General features: G+C 43.2%; 1 protein-coding gene across 1 annotated transcript in view; it reads left to right on the plus strand.

Moving 5' to 3' along the window:
• FHDC1 (FH2 domain containing 1) overlaps positions 1-23,809 on the plus strand; it is a 104,081-nt gene extending 80,272 nt beyond the window's left edge. Inside the window, exons 10-12 of the mRNA XM_069242763.1 lie at positions 4,376-4,493; positions 11,153-11,317; positions 19,269-23,809. Coding sequence (XP_069098864.1) covers positions 4,376-4,493; positions 11,153-11,317; positions 19,269-21,311 — 2,326 coding nt within the window. The 3' untranslated portion in view covers positions 21,312-23,809. The remainder of the gene's footprint in view (positions 1-4,375; positions 4,494-11,152; positions 11,318-19,268) is intronic.
• The last annotated feature ends 591 nt before the right edge of the window (positions 23,810-24,400 follow it).

Here is a 24,400-nt window from a genome sequence, read left to right on the forward strand (position 1 = left end):
AAGGGAGACAAGGCAGGGATTCCCCCTTACTTTTTGCTCTCAACACAGAGCCCCTAGCTGCCAGAATAAGAACTAACTGATATTCAGGGGAGCCATTTTGGCCCTTGTGAACATAAAATGTCCTTATTTGCCAACGATCTTCTGTTGGCCATCACCTCTTCCCGTGCCTTACTACCAGCACTCCAAGTCGAACTCAGAAACTGAGACAGTGTCTGGCTTTCCCGTTAACCTCCAAAAATCCTACCTACTGCATTTGCCCATCCCTTTGCTGGAGGTGGAAGACATTGCCTATCTGCCCCCCTTCCAATTGGTCAAAAAAGAAATAACTTATTTAGGGATAAAGATTACTCGCAAAGTAGCAGATTTTTACAGGGTAAATTACCCTCCCCTACCATGGTGCCTGAGGTCCGATTTTAAGCGCTGGTCTTTGATGTACCTCACCTTTTATAGGTTGCATAAACGTGATCAAAATGACAGTGCTTCCATACATATTGTATTTATTCCAAGGTCTCCCAATGGAGATAACAAGGGAATTTTTCACTGAGGTCTGTTCATGATGACTAGCTTCATATGGCAGGGGCGTAGGGTGCACAACTATCTCACAAATTGCTGACTCTCCCGAGGAACTACCAGACTCCTGGTGCTACCAGACCTACTTGCTTACTAAAGAACGACACAACTTCATGTGATTTCTGAATGGTCTCATCTTCGGACAAACTCTGGCTGCACATGGATCTAGCAGTAGTGGGACGTACAATTTGGGACGTATTATGGATTCCCAGACAGGACCACCCGGGGACTGCTTATTTAAGTACCCCCACGGCCACCAGGCTCAAAGTTTAGGATTCAGCAACTAAGGTGTATGAGCTGATGACTTCTCCCTCGCCCCTCCACAAACACACATCCTTTACAAAACCCCCTCCCCCCCCCCTCCCCACCCCCAGCAAAATTCCCCAGCCCCTTTGATAATGGCGGGAGGGAGACTGCTAACAATCTTTGACTTATTTCATTGGGAGGATATTCTGGCATTTGAAATCTGCTGTTGTAACTTTTTAATAACTTACAGACCTTGGAAATCTTTCATTATGCTCAAATGAAACAATGGGTACTACAGCCAGTCGTACGCCTCAATGCTACTAGAGAGCTGCCCCCTATAGAATGGTTTATACGAAATGCCAGGGCAACTCGGGATGTATTTTCTTTCTCTGTGCCCTACTGATGTCCACTGGCTGCACCCCCAACCCCACAATATGTAACCTTTTGGGAACATACACTAGGGATCCCTATAGATGATGAGCAGTGGCGCCCACTTTATCTGGCGCTCTCCAAGATTAATCGCTCTATGGGTTTAAGAGAGGCACACTACAAACTCTACGATGTGTATCTTTACACGAAGAAATTTAAAGATTTTCTCAAATATATCTGACACATGCTGGAGGGGGTGAGGGCTGTTGGGGGACTTCTGACATATAGGATGGGACTCCCCGACCATACAACCTTACTGGGATGAAATACTGTCACACTTTAGGAAATTTTAGGCTATCCGATCTCCGACAGCCCAGAGTGTGTTCTTTTGGGTCTTCGGGATCCCTCCCTCCCTGAAACACCAGACAGTGGGAGACCGCTCTATTATATGGCTTTGTTTGGGAGCAGCTAAGATGGCCTTAGCAGCAGCATGGAAGAAACCTGAGGCCCCATCCATGTCTCAATGGCATACTCAACTCTCTCAAGCCCTCTTCATGGAATGCATGTCTGATATCCTGGCTGACAAGAGGACGGGCTTTGTTTATATTTGTGGCCCCTTGGTACAGTTCCTCTGTAGAGGACTTCTGCTTTTCTCTTGTCAATCCCACACACGAGCACTTCACTACTTCCCGGTATAAGACCTCTGAGCTTCACTTTCATTTAGATGTTGATTCCATACTCTCCTGAAAATATCCCCATGTGAGATGGATCCTACATCTGGTATTTTTTTGCAGTCACTGACATCTCCATGCAGGTTAGTTTGGTTGCTTCGTTTTGTTTTCTTTTTATTACTTATTTCCTTGTTAGGATATTCTACTCAAAAAGATATGATACTCTGCTTCTCTTCGTTACACCACTGAACAATAGACATAATGATTTAGTTGTCTGTATATTTTTATGATGTATGCCAATTTTTTTGGAATTCTGGAACTGTCAGAAGCTTTCAACCTAAATAGGCTTACAGAAGTATCGACAGTGTAATTACATTTCTTTGTACCACTTAAAACCCAATAAAGTAAGTTTGAAAAAATATATATTTGCAGAGCCCTACTAGATACTTGGAGCATCTCTTGAGCTGGATATTACAAAAGGGGCACTCGCAGGTTTATGGAAGAATACACCTACGAGTATGCTTATTTTAGCTACTACTGCGTCTATTTAAAAAAAAAAAAAAAATTCTCTACCACAGTACACTTTGGGGGTGGTCCAAAATGTATTGGTTTCTTATAAGCCTTGTTAGGCATAAAACTGCTGCACATGCAGTGTAAACAAGAGCTGCTTGGTGTCAGCTGTTCCAGCTGTTGTCAGAACAAGAACAGTCATGCTTCATCCACTTTACAGAGCTGGGTGAAGTATGCTATCAACATTTGATAAAGCATGAGTTTTTTTGTTTAAACATTGAGGCCTTGGAGAGCAAGGAGATTGTACAGCCGAACAAATCCGCTTGAAACTGCAGTGACCGTCATCTCTAACCACAACGCTCTCCTGCAGCCCTGAAACGTGCATTGTACTTTAGACTATGTTGTCTCTTAAGGTGCCAACCTTTTCTTCTCGGTCGTTCCTAGTGGGATGTAACCAGGTTGTTTGTACTTCACAGTTTGCTCTAGGTTAGGTCCTTTTTCCCACAGATTTCTAATTTGGCACAGAGTTCAGTGGCAGCTTGTCCCACTTGATAACAAACCTAGTACTTGTATGCTCGTTCATATCCACTTGCTGTCATTAATGAGCGTGAAGCCGCGAGGTTCCAAGCCAGTCTTGCTCTAAATGGGTCCCTAGTGTAAGGACTAGCTGATCAAATTGTACCTGGGGGAAATTATTCTCTTAATCCGAGAGTTCCAGCACGCAAAAATGTCCTTTCTGCTAATACAGGAGACCTTTTTGATGACTCGCTATTACATAGAAAAAGTGTGATGCTTCTTGGTTTGGTATGTAGTGATGAAAACAAGGATGTTGGAATCAAGGTATGCACACAAATAATATGCACATGTGAATGACCGGTGGATATTTTACATAACTCCCTTGTTGAACCCTTTCTCATTTGTCTCACTGACCCTTTCAACAATAAAAAAATATTTTCATTTGACTTGTCTAACTACTATTATCATTTGGCCTGTAGGTGGTCTCATTTTCTGTGCTCTGGTATGGCTGCCCAACAAGATTTTTTAATTGTCAAATTTTCAATTAAATTTTAATGATCTATTTTTGTTTTAACTTTAACAGCTTCTGTTATTTCCATGAAAGAACTGCATTGTCTTAAATTTCCCGGCTCCACAGTCTCCATTGTCTGCCCACTTATGTGCCTCTATTGTCTATTTTTCCCTGTGTCCTACATTGTCTGCTGGCCACTCAGCAGAAGTCCCCAGGCTAATATTGCGTTCGGCAAAATGTTGAAAAAATAGGTTTTGCCTAAAATAGTTCTGCTATAAAATAATTGAGTATAATTTTTGCAGGACTTTAAACGCGCTCGCAGCAGTATTTTTGCTTAACTGAACATATGACCTAGAGCACAGAAATTTAGAATTGCCTCTTTTGTTATAACTTTGTCAGTGTTAATTGAATGTATAATCGAGGCTGCGTGCAGGCCTTGGGACAGGTGCTTGGTTAGCTGCACATTGCCCCTAAAGCACAGTCATTCAGTATTGTCTCATTTGTTGTGGCTTTGTTGACACAAGAGGACTCCTTAATGGTGTGTGCCAGTAGGTGGATTTTTCTTTTTTGCAAGAGATCAAATCTGTCTTGTAGTTAATTTGCCAAGTCATTCGTATATCCGAACAATTATTCCTGTTTGGTTTCTGGTATTTAAATTCAGCAACGAACTTATGCAGCAGTACAATGTATGTTTTCAGTATGAAATGTATGTACCAACTTGTGACTGTTCAAATCTGACACGTATTTTCCACATCCGTAGCTTTAAACGAAGTGCCTCCCGTGCACTAAGTAATGTGTACAGAGTTCATGTCCCAAGTGCATGGTGGCTTTCCGTATCCTTTCTTGGAGGATTTACCAAGAAGGTGTGCCCATGTTTGAATTTTCTGCATCAACAACTCAGCATTATGAAACTCAGCTAGCCACACCAAAGTATACTCATTATTCAAGGTGTAGTGACTTCTTTCTGTACATGTTTTCTTAGGTTATCCATCGATAACATCGAGGTGGAGTTAAGCTCTCTGTCCATGAAGACAACTTCTCTGAAGGACAATGTTTGCAAGGATCCTCAGCTGTTGCAACAAATGGAGGAGTTCATCCAGGTACGAACAGAAAAGTTGTGAAGTCTTCACATTGGGGAGACTGACTGGTATTTTGAATTTTAAATATCACTCAGGTGAAGCCTTCATTTGTTTTCTAGGTAAACCGTACGTACGATAAATAAATGTCCAAGACAAAATCAGTTTTAGTCTGGGAGTTCCTCTGGCAAATTTTGCATTCTGTGCCCTGGACAGTGGTTCAGGATGCTATGCTCAAAGTCTTGATTTTCCTATGGTGAGGTTGTCAGATGTCACATTAATGGTCATTGGATACACCCTTTCTGGTCAGAAGAGATTGTAAGTTTAATAGGTTAGTTCTCCAATAGTATAGATGAACATAGTGAACTTCAAACTTGCTTCCGAATTACTTAATGCAGATGTGAAGGTGGTTTTTGTATATTTATTTTTGTGTATAGTTGGTTGCTCCTTTTAATCAAGATGAATGAACCAAAATCAGCAACGCCTCCCTTGCTACTGGAACTAGTTTTATGTGGCTTTTATAGTATCCAGATGTAGTTTGAAGTTTGATAACTAATGATTCATGCAAGTGTTTCAGTGGTGCGAGTCCTGTTATATCAGTCCTCCTACTGCAAACACTGAAGATATTCAGTGATCCTTTTCCTATGCTACGGTACTTTCTGTTATGAAAGAGTTTAAGTGCTGGGTTGCAGCTTTCATTGCTTAGCTGAAGGAAGAGAACTGGCACAACTTAACATCATGGTATGAATGGAATTTAAACTTTGTGTGTAGGCCAAAGCTCTGGATACATTCAATTTTTGAAGGCTAGTGCAATCATGGCTAAGTAATAAAGTTTACTTGAACAGATCTGAGTAGGGATTCTAACAATTAAGACAATCCAGATAGGCTGATTTAGAGTATTAGCACATTCTTTATCCACCTCTTCTCATGAAGAATCCCCAGAAAATATAGAATCTGGAGGTAATCTTAGTAGTTTGTCTAGGGTAGGACCATATCATAGAATTAGTAGGAGAAATCCGCTGTGTTTTGATATTACTCTCCGTGTTAAAGGGTGTTTCTTGCTGCTAAGGCAATAGTCCTCACTTCTGCAGTTTACTTTTTACTAGTGTTCAACCTGTTTGCATACACAAGAAACCCCAGGAAAAGGGATCGAACAGACTAAAGACACGTACATTTAGATCCTGGTGGGATAACAAAGGGGATCCATACAGTGGATTCATTGGCAACCTAATGAAAACCTGATAACATTTGCCTCACCCTGAAAATGGATCACTTTAAGATTTCTTTGGACTAAAGGCTTGTCCGAGCTTCAAAATGTGTGAAAAGTCATTTTGACGAATGTTCTTTCATGCCCATTATTTATGATCTGGATGGGTGTTCGCCTTCCGCAGAGAAGCAGCTTAAACAAACATAGTTCAGTAAATCTTTGGCATAAGCTACTTTCGTGCTTTGGAAGGGCCTGTTTTTCATTTTGCTTTGAGTAGGTAGGTTTAAATACACAGTAAGCAACCATTTGCTTCAGTTCTCAAAACGTCTCTCCCCACTGATATATTACTACTGAAGGGGCAAAAAAAGCAAATATAAAATCATGCGTTCTGGTATTTAACACTTTTGTCATGGCCAGTGCAGGGCAAGGACTTGAAAGGTTATGTTCATGGGCCTCCGGATGAGACCGGGCATTGCCACTGGTGCCCCAGATATGTCTGGCTGACAGACGTTGTGGCACCTGTAGTTTCTGGCATGTTAAATGTTTTTTCAGAAGACAAGTTAGCATAATAGAGATTTGCTTCAACAAATGAAATGCATGTATCAGTGTCTAAAACATCATCCTTGTCAGCAAAAGAAGAAATGATTCTGTCTCTCGAAGGTAAATTCCCACCTTAACATCTGATATACAAAACAGATGTGAATTTTCTCAAATCTAAGTCGAGGTATTTATCAGTGCTTTTAGCAGAGACTTGCTATTTTCCAACTGAAAATGTAGTTCTCTATATCGTACAATCATGAAATCTTTGGAACCCGGTTTTTGCTGTCAGGACTTTTTTACTTCCTTCCCATGTCCTGTACAAAAAAGGCAGCCTATAAGCCACTATTTAAGAGCTAATTTTTTATTTTTTTCGACCACACGTTTGCAGGCAAATGCAGGCTCCTGTATCAGTTTTTTTTTTTCTTTTTTTGTTAAGACTCACACTGTGCAGTTTTTTAATCGACACGTCCGCTTGCTTGCCTCTTACGCTGTGCATGGCACCGAATGCTCTGGCCACCTGGTACTCTCAATCTCATTCAGGAACTATACAAAGATGCTTGGTGCTCCAGGAAAAAAAATACATTTTTACCATTCAGGTGCCTCCCTGACACGTGCTCATAGGGCATTCAAGGGCATTTTCATATATTTTGCCTTAGGCATGCACCTGCCCTGATCAGGTTAATTACATATGCGAAATTGTCCAGGAAAAGTTTAGCGTCTTCGAATCCAACCATTTGACCTGAGCAAGAAGATTGCGATTTAACGTCTGTATTCCTTGGACGTATGACATGAACCTCTAGTTCCTCTTTGTCACTCAGGGTGCGTAGCATTTTGTTTTCTGCTGTGCACACAAAAGGCTTATTTTCACCATTGTTCTAATGACACTGGGGCACACATGAAATCTAAGAAGTTTATAGTGACTGGAAGGCATCTAGCGAAGTCTGAATGAAAGCGGCCTTGATTGTTCGATTGCTGCCCACTAGGTGTTCTTCATTGATACTCGCTGTACAATTTTTTTTCTACAGAGTGGGAAGGTTTTTTAAAAGGCTAATTTCTTAAGTTAGTATCCTGCACGCAATAGCCACAAAACGACAGTCAAGATCCTGTTTGGTCCTTAATGTAATTTTTTCTCCCACTTTTGTTGATTATGGATGGTTGGAGCGTTTTACTTAGGAAAATGTAAACGTGGTGGATAAATTACATGCATTAACCTCAACCACTGGTAATTACTCAGGACCACATTCCAGTCCATTGTGTTTTGCCCACTGTGCTACTCCATGCATCACCAGTCAGACCTGGTATTTCATGTGATTGGGAGTCTAAGATGTGTTGATCTTTACCATAGAAGTGGGAAGTGCCTGTTGTCTTCTTCTGGGGGAGTCATTGAGCTGTAACCAGCAAGAAAGACTTGAAGCACTTAACCTGCGGTGCTAGCAGTCTGATAGCAAATACAGAACTTTAAACAGAGTTTGGCCTACTGTATTACAGTGAGAAAGTGAATGGGTGGATTAAGTTTCCGTAGCAGTCCAACATCCCATCAGTTTCTACACAATGCTGTAATTGCTTCACAAGCCCAAGATGATTGACTGTCTGCATTACGAGTAAAACGTTGTTAATTTCACAGACCAAGTGTTCCTTTCTCTCAGCTCCTGAGTTTATTCTATGTGCAATAGGTAACCTGCAGCCTTTTTTAAGTTTGAATAGCGAAACTGGGGGCCATGTAGTACTGACATACTGCTTCTGTTGACCTACTACACTCATGCTAAAATGTAGTCCTTGAGACTACAGATATATGCATGAGTAGCCACCGTCCGCATATACACAAACTATTACTCGTTATCTACTTCGGTCTCAGAAGTACCACCAATCACAGAGGATTCCTGTGGGCTGTATTTGTAAGTCATCTCAATGTTTGATCTGTCTTATGTTAAACATTGTGGTGTTAATTGGGATGGAGATCTGGTAAAGATCTGTAAATTGTACCTAAATGCAACATTTTTTTTTTACTGGTAAATAGTAGGAAAAACCTTTGGAAATGAGATAAAACATGCAATTTATCATGGTTTACTTCCAGTCAGGAGCGTTGCGGGGTAGGGGGGTGTACTTAAGGCTTTCTGTTTTCTCTTTTTACTAATGCTTTTACAGATAAATACTGTTAGACATCTGTTTACACATCTATATATTTAATGAAAAAAAAACAAAAGTTAGTTACTGTTGAGTGAATGTCAGTGATAACAATAAACGTTTTGAACTAAAGCCACAGAAATTCACTAGTTACATTTAGCAGCACCAACTGTAACTTGTGCCCCCATTATGCACTGCTTAGGACCTCACATATGGAATCAACTATGACATGTTCTATGGCATCATTTATGACATCACTGATGACATCTTAAATTACATCATTGAGGCTCCCCAAGACTTCGAGGAGGAGGGCCAGTCACCCCACCCCCTTCCTCATACAAACTATTTTTGCCCCCTGGGGCCTGTAGAAAGCATGGGGAGGGGAGCTCCATCTTGTTCATGAAAGCAGTCCCAGGGTTAGCCGCCCCGTGGCATAAGATACTTAAATGTGGCCTGACCACCATTTTCTTTTCTTTGAGGTGTTGCAAGAGTCTTGCAGTACTTTATGCCTTTTTCTTTTTTTTGGCCAGGGGTGATCCCTCTGCCCCCCCCGCCCCACCCATGGGGGTGAGGGTATCACTACCCTGTCCCCTTTATATACTTATTTTGTTTTTTTTATAACTTCAGTGCAGGAGACCCGAGTCCTGAAATGGTTGTCAGCAACTTATCTCATGTTATTTGCAGCCAATCAGATAATTTGCTTTCGCAGGAGTCTGACTCCCACAGGAGCGAGATGGCCCAAGGAAAATGCAGCTCCCTGGGCCAATCAGAACGCTCCATTTCATACTGTGCTCCTCAGAGTATCTCGAGACTCTTGCGGATCCAGCTGTCCAGATAGCTGAATCCTATTTCTTTGTTTTTTTTTTACCCTTAATTTCCCAAAAACTCCTGAACAGATTTATGTCGGATCACAAAAGGCACAGCCTGCGGGCCAAGATCTAGCTTTCTGTTGAATTTTGTGTAATTCCGGTCAACAGTTTTTGCTGTAGCCTGTCTTAAAGAAGTCTATAAAAAATAAATGGGAATTTTGCATTTTGGGAGCCACCTTATGCCTCGGCCCCTGCTTGATGGATCACCCCAGACCTTTCCAGGAAGGACCCGACATGGATGAACTTTATTTGGGCAAGTTTTGTGAAGATTTATTAAACGGGGTCAACGTTATTAACAAACCAAAAAACGCTCTTTCTATGGGAAAGCAGACCTGCCTGTCTATCTAATGTGTTATGACTGACAAGCCAGTATCTGTACGCGGTGACAGGTAAGGAATTTCGGCGGCGGGTGTTGCGGGTGGCGAGTTCTCAATCACCTCAAAAGGCTGCAGATATGCACAACATTCATTTTAAAATGTGCACGTTTTCATTAATCCATTGATTAATGATGGATACATATATTCAGTGCGAGTGTACATTTACTGGTAAAATAAATGTGGGTAATCCCTCATTTCAATATATATAAATATATATATTTTTTTAAACCCAAAATAAATGGGGGAAAAACACAAATAAAACTTGTAAGAAATAAATATGGATGAATACAGATAGAAATCAAATACCATAAAAGTAGGAGCCCTAATTATAAGCTTGTCTTTGCCATTAAACAAGTCCGGGGTTAAAACCCTAGTTATGTGACTCGGGGTCGAGAGCCGATTACCGTAATTTGCCTTTCCAGTCATTGCCTTCTCATAACCCAAGCTCATATGCAGAGCCTGGAGCTCTGATTCCCTCTTTCCTAGGTGGCATGTCACTTGTGTTTTTTGTCTGGGCATTGTTGTTCCACGTTGTCCTCAATCTAGGTCTTTTATTTCCTCCTTCTCAAACTGACTTGTAAAGATTTAACTTAATTTATCATAATGCTCGTTCCTAGGCGACTTATTCCCGTTTGGCTCTACATAGATAGTTCAGTAATTTCGTTCTTTAGTATTTTTAAAGAGGTGTATTGAACTCTTTGGGTTATTTTTACTTCTTTTTTTCTTTTCTTTTTCTTTTTAAATAGACGCCCTTTTTGTTTAGGCTATTCAAAAATGAAGCAAAATGTAGCCTGTGCAGTCAAACAGTGTGCATGTGATTTTGTACCAGACAAAAACAATTCCTTGTGCAATTTTATTGCCCATGTGCTGCTAGCAATATAGAAAGCCTGCTTAGTTAGTTAGAAAACGAAGTGGACGAACTACTTCATATGTTGTCTATCTAATTTATATAGCTGTGATAATGACTGTTTGAACTATGGTCATTAAATATTATTTTGGTATCCCATGCCGCTATTGCCACTCAATATCGTGTTCGGACCACAATTTATTCTGTTGTTCAGTCGACTTGGTTCATTATATTGCACTCAAGCATATTTTGCGATCAAAAATGGGATTGTGTATTACACTAATTTAGCTGGGACACAACAGAGTATGGTGCATACTGGGTGCGGTAGATGATGCTATAAAATTATGTTTTGGGGGTTCTTGCAAAGACTTGTGTATATCAATTGGCAAATTACAACTTTAAATTAATTTGCATTTCACACATTTACAGTTGCATTTCACATATTGCTTTTAGGCGCAGGGAGATTAAGTGATTCACCCAGAAGGTCACAAATTTCAGTAATGTGCCACCGACTGGATTTGAGCCAAGGTCTCTAAATCCTCAGGTCAAAGTCAGCGACTTGGCCACTAGGCCACTCCTTCATCTCCTGTGCAGTTTTGGTTCTGGGAATAGTTTACATGAAATGGTAGTCTGGAACATTGGTTTTCTGCCATGCTTGATGTTGGTGTCTGACTGTAATGTGGGCAGTCCTTGCTTATGGTGCTCGCGTGTCTCTGCAGTTATCCCTGAATGAAGTAAAAGAACTGGAATGGAGGAGGGAGGAGCTGAAGAAGGAGAGCCATGCTCTGATTGACTTTTTCTGTGAGGACAAGGACACCATGAAGCTGGATGAATGCTTCCAGATTTTCCGAGATTTCTGTGATAAATTCAACAAAGCTGTCAAGGTAATGGAAAATAAATACTTACGTTGATCCTGTCTCACCGCCTCTTTATACTTTGCAAAGTAGTCTGCTTGTATTTACTGCAACCAGTTACACCAAGTTGTTAATATTATCTTCATTTGTGCTGATGTCTGCTCTTCCCAGTCACTTGAAATATTCTATAGCAGATTCTAACTTGGGAAGTGTCCATGAGGACTTGGTGTGCACAATCCAAGGAACGCCCCTTCACTCTCCCTTTAGTGATTCAATCTCTTCTTGCATGTTTTATCCTCTCTTCCACGGTTAAAACATTGCATGCCACAGACTGGAATTCACCCGAAGCCATCCCCACCTTTTTTTTAAGGTCTGTTTTTTGTCTCTGAAGCTATCAAACTGAATGGGCTGAGGATCCTCCTTTTCCCCCTTTCAGCTTATGTCTTTCTTTGCCCAGTCTCTTTCAGCTGTTGTCAGTTAAGCCTTGGCTAAACCCAGTGGATCGTTTCTCTCTCACCTAATACTTTTGACCATTTGAGTGCATCCTTCTGCCTCTAATCAAGGGAGTGCATTGAATGATGTGAGGGATTGTTTTACAATTATTGTCCTCTTGATCTTCTCTTGCTGGCTCCATTCTGTATGTCTCGCTCCATTGTGCATACACTGAATGCATTGGCTAAAACATTGACTTGTTGGCTTTGCCAAAGCTTGTTTTAGGTTGCATTAGCAGCAGTTTGGTTCTTGATTTTCTCAGTGCTTTCAGCAGGGTACAGTTTTTAGGGGTTGCTTGCAGTTTTGCAAAAATTCCAATGACTTTGAGGACCCTTGACCACTTTTTGTGGTTGCGTTTGCAGTTCTTGCAGAACGTTGAGTTAAGTTTCTATGATGTTGACATTTATGTAATTTGCTCCTTCTTTCACTCACTTAAGAGGACTTCAAAATATGCTATTTACTTGTTTTGCTCTTTTCATAAAACCTAATTCAAGTCTGCATATTTTGCAAGATTTTTTAACTTTTTTATGTTGTGTTGTACTTTCGTAGTTTTAATCTGCTTTGCTTTTACTTTGGGTTTTATTTTTATGGCTACTACCTTTTGCTCGTCGAATTGTGGCAGATCAAGTTTTGCTTTACATGATTGAGTATGGTCATATCAAATAGGCATTAAACCATCACACCGCACTGCCATGCTTCCCCTCCTGCTGCTCTCAGTGGTCATTGGTGCACTGGCGGGATCCAAGACTGGGGCATAGACCTGGAGAGGCTGGCCCGTTCCCAGGATAACAGGGATCTGGTCCTCAAGTCGGTGGCAGTCCTTACACAGGACCAGTGTCGCAACAAATCCCGGTCTCCATTAAAGCCCTCCCTTCCCAATGGCTGAGATGCATTCTTGGTAACAAGGCTTGTTAAAGCCCCACCTGTGTGGTTTGCTGGGGGCTCCAGTCTTCAGTCGAAGGATGGATGAGTACAGCCCTGCATGCCTATTCTTAACTTCTGTGTTGTTTGCATTATTGATCCATTTTTCGATTCTTATTGTGCAACTGTAATTTGCTCCATGCTTGATTGTGCTGCCCCATCTGCTGTGTAGCCACATGATTTTGCCTCCTTCCTGTTGTACTATTACATGATGCTTCCTGTTATTAGAACTGTTATGGCTAGGATTCCCCACAGGGCGCTACTCTCCAGGCCACTGGGAAATTGCCTCTTGCGGCCTGACTTCCCTGTGGCAATCTACGTAGATAATTGCCAGTTACCACCCTTAAGCCCTGTTCCAATCCAGCCGGCCGATATGTTTCTGTCAAATTGAAATTCGGGGAGAGAATGATGTGTGTCGGCTCGGTGTATGCCCCAACGGGCCCCTTGCACCTTTTCTTACTCCAGCTCAACCATCTCCTCACAGAGATCGGGCCTCCCAATATTTGATTGGAGGAGACTGGAACCTGGCGTGTGGTGCAGTACTGGATTGTACTGGTCTGTTGGACACCAGCAACAATGCCAATAGGGTCCTTCTAGGGGGACATGATCACCGATCATGGCCTGGTGGACCACTGGCGCCTCTCCCATCCCATGGATAGGGAGTTTACCCTTTTCTCACTCCTCTATCGCACCCAATCCAGGCTGGACTACTTCCTGGTTTCCCACCAGGTGGTGACCATCGTGAGAATCCCAGATCCTGGAGGTTGCATTGTCCGACCACACCCCAGTCTTGCTCACCCTGGCCCTCGCTTCACCGGGCCGTAAACCATGGCGACTGAATGCATCATGCTATCGCACCCCCACAGGGCACATCCCAACTTCTCTCCCACATCGCCACATACCTGGATGACCATAAGAGCTCAATGGCCTCCCACAGGTTACTGTGAGCAGCCGCAAAGATGATGATCTGTGGCCAGCTCATGAGGGATGCAGCACTGACCATTACGCAGTGTGGGACCTGCCAGAAGAAACTAGAGGCAGAGATTGCAACTCTGACGCATCTCTATACAGTGAAGCCCTCCTCCCATACCTGTCGTCCTCTGGCGAACGCATGAATGGAACTTATGCCTTGTTCACCTGTAAGGCTGAATATGCCCTGCAGAGACTTTAAAGGCTGTCCCTATGAGCAAGGTGAGAAGACAGGGTGCATTCTAGTGGCCAAACTATGCCACTATACCAGCAGGAGGTTGCGTTAGCCATGCCTGCCATACAATCAGCAGGTGCCACTATCCTCACCCGCCCACACAACAGTCTGCAAATTCGCCCTCTTATACCACACTCTCTACACCCTAGAAACGACGACTGGCACTGCTTGTGATGCAGCCTTCTTTGCGGGTGTGTGCCTCCCCAGCCTCTGCAGAGCTGGCAGAGCCTTTCTAGGTGGATAAATCACCAAAACTAAGATCACGCAAGCCATCTCTAGACTTCTTTACCACAAAGCTCCGGCGAAGGATGGCTTCCCTGCTGAATTTTACAAATGGGCTGGAGGGGTTGTCATTGATGATCTCTAGGAGATCTTTTGCAAGGTGGGCCAGGTAGGTTCACTTGGCTCCATCTCTAACAGAGCAGTGATAGAGGTCCTCCCCATTCATGGGGTGGACCCCCCTCCTGTGTGGCAGCCGCAGACCCATCTTCCTACTTAAGAGACTTAAAAGTCCTCGCTGGTGTATGGGTGGCCAGTCTCTGCAAGGTGAATCCTGTCCTTGATTCACCACAGACAGGGGTCGGTTTGTCCCTGGCCATTCCTCTAGCAATCACCCCTGTACCCTTGCTCATACCCTGTGGGTGGTCAAAGATTTACCGGATAAGGCCCTTTGCTTCTCCCGAGATGCCGAAAAGGTGTTCAACAGGATCGAGTGGGGGTTACCTCTTCCAAACTCTGTGGCAATTTGGCGTAGGGGGGGAACTCCTGAAGAAGGTTCAATGGCTATATGACTCCCCCACTGCCCAGGTTAACTGCAGGGGCTTCTTGTCAGACCCATTTCTGATCAGAAAGGGAACCAGACAGGATTGTTCACTGTCACCCCTGTTATTCCTCCTGGCTGTGGAGCCCCTTGTGGCCTACCTTCGTCAATCCCAGCTCCTCTCTGGTGTCCTATCCCAGGTGGGACATCCACAGTGTGTCTCTAGTCTAACAATATCCTTTTCACCCCCACTCACAAATGTAGCTCCCTTCCGGCTGTGCTGGATATCATTGCTGACTTTTTGTTGCTGTCAGGGATATAGGGTGAACTGGGTCATGAGTGAGGCGTTGCCCATTTCACACAAGGGTGCCGATCCATGGCTACCCCTTCCACTGGAAGCAGTCTCGTCTGAAGAACCTGGGGGGGGGGGGGGGGGGGGAGAGAGGACTACGTCAGTAGGGAAGTGGATCATATGCTGGCAGACAACCTTGACCCTTTGAATACCCTCATGACATCTTGGTCGCCATGTGGGGTAGTACCGGCTGTGAGAATAGTGACTCCAACGGTTTAAGTACATCCTTGGCATGTTGCCTATCTTGGTCCTCTTGCTTACACTATGTACCGTAGATGCAGAGATCTGCTCCTTTGTGCAGGGGGGGGTCTTCCTCCTCCCCCACTTGCCCTATGCCAAATTTGTGACATGTCACTTGTGTGGAGGTTTAGGCCTCGCCTCATTCAAGCACTACACCCTAGCCCTACACCTTTCCCAGCTAGTCTACCTGCTGTCCAGGACGCTGGGCCCACCACAGTGGGTGGAGGCGGAACGCAAGCTTCACTCAAGTCAACACAGACTTAGCCCCCTTTATGGTGGTGGCATTGCACCATCAGGTCCTGCCAACCCGATTCTACAGGCCATGGTGAAATCCTGTGCCAAGCTCATTGCCTCTTCAGGGTGAACCCCCTTCCTCGTGAACATGCACCCTTATGGGCCTGCGCATCGGGGGGAGATGCTGAACTGGGAGCACTGGCGGATGGCAAGCATTATCAGCCTGGACCAAATCATCACCAAAGGGACCTTCAAATCCTTTGCAGCACTCTGAGAGGAGTTCAGACTCCTGCACCAGCAAGCATGGAGGCACCTCGAATTGCACTACTGTCTCAAACTTAGTAAGGTGTCTGCCCATGAACTGTACAGACCTACCCAGTAGTTTCCTATCTTAGGACATGGGGACGCCGCCGTCTAGTTTCAATGGCCTTCTAAACTGCCACCTCTTCTCCCTTCCTCTCCTTCATAACCTCCGCGTTAAATGGCAAACTAGGCTGCAAACGGAAAATAAAGCAAAGGATTGGGCTGAGCTTTTGGAGGTGCTTGCCCCTGGTACGAGGGAGGCCCGTTTGAAGTTCTGCCTCTTCAAGATGCTAAATCATTGCCATTTGACCCCCATGAAACTGCGAGCAGCAGGATTGGTGCCCCATGTGACCTGTTGCCATTGCCCAGATGCCTGCTGTGACACTCTGAACTTTCTTTGTAACTGCTCTACATTCAACCCTTTTGGGAGGCAGTAAGGAACACACTGCGTGAAACACTACTGCTCAGGACCAACCTGTCTCATTCTCTGCTCTACCTACATGACACAGGGGACAACCTTAACCTCTCCCACCCTTAGTCGCCTCTTACATACGGCCTTTGCCACGGCTAAGATCTGCATCCTTCACTGCTGGTTTCCTATCCCGCAATGAGGAGTGGCTAGCAGCAATGTACAAAGGTGCCTCCCACAAACGTATAATTTACAATTTCCAGGATAGAGTGGAGATTTTCCTCCATATGTGGGCGTCCTTCCTTCCTTCCTTCCTACCCGGAAACTAATCCCTTGCCTTATATGCGAGTCTCCCACTCCCCCACCCACTGCGAGATGAAAGCGCCAACCCTCGCCCCCAGCCTCAGCCAGGGCGATTCCCCTGGGCGCTGTACTGTTTTAATGGCCTTCTCCCTTTTCAGCCCCCTGTCTCCACCCACACCCCTCATACCCACCTGGCTCTTTCTCCCTTCTGATCTCCATCCCTCCCCCTCCTTTCCTATGCATCCTCACCTTTCCTCTCCCCCGGATGAGCTCTGATACCACTCCTGCATAATACCCCACACTTCAGGGCCAAGTAGTAGTAGTGGTGGTAGGACTTTCTTTATGGAATGATGTGACCTTAATGTATATCTTGTGTTTTGAGATGGGGGTTTCCCCGTTATTACCTGGAACTACTATCTTTTTACGTTTACTCCCTACCAAAGTGTGTAGCACTTCTGATGTAATTGTATGCATCGCCTTGTTCCCTACCCATCCGCTACACCCACTGTATAATAGTGTTATCCTTTTTGATTTCTAATAAAGAATTGCAAAACAAATAAACCAATTTAAGCCTTCCTTGAAACGCCCATGAGCCTTGCTGCGCATTGGTATACTGAGACTCTTGCATCACTTAAGGAGTTTGAGCACCTTTTATCCATGGTGCTTTTCCTGATCTGCCGTTATTGGTTCCTATGATGTTGGGGCTCCACATAGGAGGCTTGACTCACTTTATCACAAACGGAGCAAATTGAATTGGGCCGTACTTTATACAGTAAAAGTGAGCGATAATCTTCTCATCTAGCAGAGGCACCTTCTGCAATGAAGTAAGAAGTTCATGAGGGGTTTAAATTAAATGGCATTGTCCGTTCCTCGTGTGTCCTGTTGACAGTGTTAGGTTTATACTTTAGCAGGAGCACAAGTTAAAAACTTGCAGAATTGTATCCGTTATTCTGCAGGACTTATGTATCCATTGTGAATCGATGGCTATTTGTCAAGGGGGAGAAATTAATATTGTTTGCTAGCGGGAGAAACCCGTTAGTCATCATATAATATTGTTTTTTCATAGTGTTTCATAGCACGCTTCTGCTGTTTCTAAACAATGTAGTTAACGGGGTGGTACCACTGCCCAATTTAACAATGCTCTGTGTATTTGCTTTGGAAAGATGTTTGCCTTATGGGAAATTAATGCCTTATGGGAATCTGAACCCATGTCTCTAGATGCCAATGGCAAGCAGTTTAGCCTACTGAGCCATCATGCCTGCTTACACCTCTGCAAAAGAACACATCATGGAGCCACTTTTGCTGTAGGATCTGAATTTCCCCAAAAGGGAATCGTTGAAGTTCAGTTAATTTGGCTTTGAAACCTTATATGGCTATAAGAGCCAAGATGACATGCCTTACTGATTTATCCATCCTTCCTAAGGTCTCTTTAGAGTTCCAGAGCCATCACTATTGTTAACTATCCTGGAAGGGATTTTGACCAAGTAAGGTCCCTATTTTCTGGATGGGAGAAGGACGTCTGACATTCTATGTTGACCTCCTGAGGTCGTTCTTGGTATGATTCTTAACTATACAGGAATTGTTTTAGGTAGGCAAGTCCTATTCCATACCGGATTAGTTCTCATGATCCTTTCCATTTGCTCACTCTATAAAAACAAAAACAAAAAACATAAATTTGATTTTCATGATTGGTTTGAAAAAAATCTCTTCACTAAGTTACTTTGGTTAAAGTACCCTTGTTACTGTCCAATCGGATCCCTATGTACATACAAAAGAGGCAGCAGTTGTTTCTTCTTATTGAGCCCTTCGTAAGTGCTGAGAGAGAAATCTATCTCTAGATTCCAGGAGTTTTCTGATCTTGAATCGCTTCCTTTGGAATATTTTAAATTCATTCATTTGGAATTAGAATAAGGCCATTTATTTAAAAAAAATCTAGAAATTGCTTTAATTTGGTCATCTCTGTTAGGTTCGTTCTTGCTTTTTAGTGTTTTGTGGTTATTGTTGCCTGAAGGAAATGCTTAGAGGATTAGTCTGTTTGCAGTTTAAGCTGCTGGCATTTCCAAAGTCATAAACCCTCACACAGGTTACCTTACCTACATTCAGCAAGCTTTATGAAGTTCTTTGTCTGTTTTAATTTTGCATTCTGTCTGGCTTAACCCTCTACTGACACCAATTCCAAACAATTTTGATCTTTTCAATTGAGGCATGAAGGATTGCAAGGCAAAGGATAAGAACAAATCCATTACCACAATAACTGTTAGCAGTCGGTCTTTTTTCACAGATATGCTTCTTTATGAACTTCCACTCAACTTTGATGGCTGGTACGATTATTAATTGAACCATCTTCTAAAATGAAAACTGGTCTTGTAAAGAATCACAATTTCATAGCCTCAGTCCCAATTGCCTTACATGCTGTCAAGCAGTTTCCCCTCCTCCATACATGCAGGTGAAGAATCTATGAGCATGAGTAACCCTTCCCTTGTAGACTCAATTTTTCCAGCTCTGTTATACAAAACAAGTGATTGATGGGGCACAACAACTGTACAGCACAAATATAGATGAACGAGTGCAGAATGATTGACCTTTCTTTAGTCTCTAAACTGGTACATTCTTTCATTTTACTTCAGAGCCCTGTGTCTGGTTCATACTTCACCATATTCTTGTGATATTTATGTATCACTCCAAGCCATTCACTTTTACGTGATAGTCGGCAGTGGGACTAATGCATCATGCTTTAACAATGTTTTTTGTTTGTATTTGCAGGAGAACAGGGAAAGGGAAATCAAAGACCTCCGCCAGGAACAACGATTGAAGGAGCTAGAGAACAGACGGCGCTCACTAGAACCTGGGGGCTTCGGGCGAAGTAGCAGTGAGAATGATGTAGTACTGCTGGCAACCAATGGCATTGAAGACTTTTTACCTTTCTTTCAACAGAGACCACCCAGTCCGTTCTGCCGGACCCCCAGTTCTAGGCGCTTTAGACATTCCTCTGGATTCCCAAAAGATCGAGAGTTGCGGACATTCCTAGATACCACTAAGGTTGATGAATCCAATAAATTCAATAGCCTCCCGCGTGCAAATGGGCGTCAAGCAAGGCCTAGTATAGCATGGATGGAGGACAAAGAGTACAGAGATACAAATTCAAAAAATTTGCACTTAAACCAGAAAGAGGAAGTCACTCCTAGCTCTCAGTCAATTAATCATCAGCATTCAGAGACAGCACCCACCATCTCTAATGATATCTATGCTACTACTCTGGAAATGCCTGATAAGAACAATAATAAGGTAGAACACCGCCATCACTCTCACAAGCGAGCTACTTTAAGTCCTTTGGCGGTTGCTGTTGAGGAGTATGAACTAGTGAAGGGACTGCATCAGTTTGATTACGGGGAATCTAAAAACACACAAGAGGTGCCATTCATAAATGTGGAAGATATCAGTGTCATGGAAGTGGAAACAGCGGATGACTTGAGTTTACTGTCTCTCAGCATTACAGAAGACAGTCCAGTAGCATCTACCAAAAGTTCTAAAAGTGCTTGTTGTGTAACTGATAGCTCACCTAGTAAAACAAATATCACATGTGATTCGTTGTCAAATGATGTCACTCCACAATTGTTCATCTCTGACAGCAAAGAGCATGGCCAACTGTTCTATATAACAGACACCACAGACTGCTCTTTGACTCTGGACTGTTCTGAAAGCAGTGATCCTAATATGGTAGTGGATGAAACCAAAATTGAGAGCTCTACTGTAAACTGCAAGTCCAAAGATCAGGACCGTAGGAGGTCCTCTAGGCTGAGCTCTGTTTCTGCAAAGGAGACATCTGTTCCTGTTGCTCCTAACACAAAGGCATTAGTCCCCACCAAAAGGTCAAGCCTTCACAGAGACAGGACAACAAAAGGTAAAGACATGCAGGGTACAAACAGAAGCAACTCCTTGAAGGATAAATCTACAAGTTCCTCTAGACTCCCTGGCACTCATAATGGCAACTCAATGCCTTCAAAACCAGTGCGAATGCTGAATGACTCTGAGCATGAGAACATGAGAAAGGTGGTTCCCATTTCTAAATACAACCGATCTGCCAGTAGTTTGAAAAGGACAGATATCAAACCAATAGTTAGGGAAACTAGCAGTCCAGAAATCAAGTCCGTGCACCGCAACTCTGTTGCGAGCAAAATTGACACACTGCCAAGAAGTCCATTTAAACGCAGCTCGGTGGCTGAGGATTCTGCGCGACAGCGAGGAGGAAGTCTTACGTCAAATAGCCCCTGTTTTCCTAGGGATCAAGTGCAGAGGAAGAGCTCAATTAAAAAACCAAGTGCAAAGCCGGTCAGGAATATTCAGAGACCAAAGCCGGAAGAAACTAAAATCTGCCGCTCCAGTGTAAAAACCCATGTTAAGACAGATGATAATAAAACTCCAGTGACTGTTAGTCCAAAGGCACCTGTTGCTACTCCAAGCTTTGCAAGGAACACAGTGGCATCCTCATCGAGGCGCACAAAGGGGGATCCACCTTCCCCCTCAAAAACTGTAACTTTCACAAGACTGTCCTCTCAGCCACAGCCCAAAGGAAAGACTGAAACACCGGCCAGAAGCCCGACCTCAAAAGAGAATAGCAGCGTGGCTTCTCTAAACCGAACAAGCAGTCTGAGAGTTAGTGGAAAGAAAATAGAACCGAGTCCAAACTCACATCCTAAAACGGTGGCTGCTTCAAAGGAAAAGGGCATCATGGAGAAGTCCTCAATTAAGCTAAAGGACACTGGAAAAGCCACTTTGGGTAAAATACTGAAACCATTGCTGAAGTAAAATTGGTGTATATAGACTTTTTTTTAAGTGTACAATGACATTTTTCCTAATATTGATTGCACTGGAGTAATACGGGACAATGTTGCTGGTCAACTCTATATGCTAATTTAGGTACACTCTAAAACTTTTTTTTCTTTTGTCTTTATTCTGTCAGCACAAGTCACAATACGGATACATTTTAAGCGTCAATGATAGAGCAACAATGTAGGGTAAATACCTCTGCTGTGTGGAAAGTACAATTGTATATTTGTGGTACGCAAAAAGAGGTAATATATCTTCGAAATGTACCATAAATTACATCAGTTTTGTAACCAGCACATTAGATTATTATTTTTTTAAATATCAAGTTTATAATTTGTAGGTAAAAATTATAAACACTTGATGTACCTGCATACAAGTTCAACGATGACCTCAGTTTTTTTTTTTGTGGAAAATGAACTGCAATGATAGTTATGCCTTCTTGTTTAGTAACTTGATTTACAACTCATCCGTTGTGTGGACATAAGTATGTTAGGAAGTTTGCTGTGGAACAGGAAGTGTTCACCTGGTGAGCGGGATTACTCCGACTCTTACTTAGACTAGGGTATGTTGGCCTCCAACTCTCTAGTGACCCACTGCCAACATGAAGGACTTGTGCTTCAAGGGTCCATTTCTAGATTGTGGAAGTGCCATAGCTTTAGCGTGCCTATCTAAGTGTTACAGCTCTGCCTTCTCTGTGAGCCATTCTAGCATTCCGCTTGCTGTCACATTCCCTTGCCACGTTGCTGTTCACTTGAATGCTGCTAGCGTACAACCTCCGGTTTGTAGGAGTGTGCTTCCTGTTCCTTCATCCATCTATGTGTCTGAAACAGAGTATTGTTTTATATATGCCCTTTGTACACAACACGGGGGTTTCCAGACAAAGACATTTCTACTGTAGTCTGTGCAAAATAATGTTATAGCCACCCAAGTTCAGTAACAGTTGCTTTTTTGTACACAATGTAGAAAACGACGAATGGCTGCTCTAGAATGTTCTCTTATCTACCCAACCTTCTAGCACAATCCCCACACTAACCATAAATACCGGGTTTCTGTTTTTCCCCGACTACCCTTCACCTTTATTTTGAATGGATGAAGCAAAGGAGGTTTCTAAGCTTTCTATTTTAGCACAGATTTGCATTAATAGGTGTTGGTGTTCATGGGCACGTTTACACTGTTCCAGGCGTGCCTCCCTTCTCCTGCAATTATTTGTTTGCCATTGAATATGGGAACTGCCTTAGCGTGTTTGGTGGCCTACATGCATGTGTGGTTAATACTACAGGCCCGAAGACGGTGGTATAACAAGAGTATTTATCATATAAATAACCTGGAATTCTTAGTTACACATTTAGGCCCGGGTCTAGCTCTTTGTCCCGTGTCTCTTCAGCGGGCTGTTTTGAAACTCACGCAGGGCAGTTCTGCCACCCTGTATTGCCCCGGTGGGCTGAGGTAGTGAGTGTTTTATGCCCTTGGTCAGTGCCAAGGGCAGCGTCTGGGTCAGTTTGTTTGACTTCCGATGACTGCCTCTGAGTCATGTCATGCAAGGCAGCCCTTCAGTCGTTCGCAGCCAGTCATGCTTTTTCAGCAGTGGAGTTTAAGCACTTTGCCCGACTGGTTCTAGTTTAATCTGACGAGAGGCTCAGGCTGATCTGGCGCACAGCACTCCCTCTGCGCAAACTCGCCTGATTCCGCTTGAGAGTTTGGGATCTCGAGGTCTGCTTCGAGGAAGGCTATGTTGTGTTACTTTGCTAATCCAGCCCTAACCTGCTTTTGTTATACGCGGGTGGAAGGCATCATTGGAACGAGTAGGAACGGTGACCGCGTTCTGCTGTGGGAGCAAAGTCAATGGTAATTGCTGGTATTTCCCTCCTGAACCGGTTTGCTATGTAACCTAGTCAGAAGCAAGAAAGAAGAGCGCACAACCTCCGTGTGGGAGAGAATCGGGAGGCACAGAAACTGAACAAATTGAGTTAGTATTTTATGGTGTCCGGGATTTGTTTCTGCATCGATTATTAAACACACTAATGGCTTTTTAAATGTATCTATAAGTGTTTGAGCAGTGTTGGGGAGAGAAGAGTAACAAATTACAGCAACCATTACGATTTAAACATACGACGCTATAATGTTGATCATATTTAACCCACTCGCTGAAAAGGAGTCCTGTTGTACTACATTAACCAGCTCCCGTCCCCGCCTCAAGCTATTTATTTGTGGGATTAATATGATCCTCAGTTTATTGTTCCTAACTAACCTGTATCTCTATGTTCATCTGTGAAAGCAGGTGGTTGAATTTATTACCTTTTTATTGGTAAACTGTGGAAAAAAATAATTGTTGGATAAAGTAAATAAATGTTGGAATGTAAATAAATTTTGTATACAAGAAATTCCCTGTAAATATGTTCTATTTAACATATCTTTCACACGTCTGAATATGTGGTTGTTTGTTAATAAAGTTCCCCTTTTGCAGGGAGTTGAGTTTCCTCTTTTTTTCTATCTTGTGCGGTGGTGATGGTCTTACATTTCCTTTCTTACTTACCATTGGTAGCGTTTACGTACAACTCGGACCAATTTAAACCAGAAGGGTTTACATGTTTGGGAAGTATATCACGCTGATGATCACACACAGCCGTAAGGGATGGACGGCCCATTTGAACTTTCTGAAAATATGAGGTCATCCATTGAAAGCAGGTCATGGCGTTTCGAGATTAAATGGACATACTCAACGCTATGTAAGGCTGGTATTTGATATTATTTGTGGATATGGGTGAAATATTCCATCCCTCTGGCGTAATTTAGTTGACTCCATGTTCCTTTTGTAGTGCGGATTTCTGTCCAAATCCGGCCAGTCGCAGCGTTACCGATTTTTATTTTTTTCCCCTCACATGCAGCTCCTTTACAGTAAGCTGGCAAGTGCGAGTGAGGTTTGGCATCCCCTAGCATGATTTCTGGTAGAGAACAGGGTCTCCAGCAAAAGTTTTCTAATGGTGGTTGCGGTCAGAATGCTGCCACTCGAGTAGAAAATGTACTTGAGCGGCAGCAAAATTAACTCCAGTAGTTGTGCCCTCTGGTGC

The sequence above is a fragment of the Pleurodeles waltl genome, chromosome 1_2, assembly GCF_031143425.1.
Source record: "Pleurodeles waltl isolate 20211129_DDA chromosome 1_2, aPleWal1.hap1.20221129, whole genome shotgun sequence".
In the NCBI taxonomy this organism is placed as follows: domain Eukaryota; kingdom Metazoa; phylum Chordata; class Amphibia; order Caudata; family Salamandridae; genus Pleurodeles; species Pleurodeles waltl.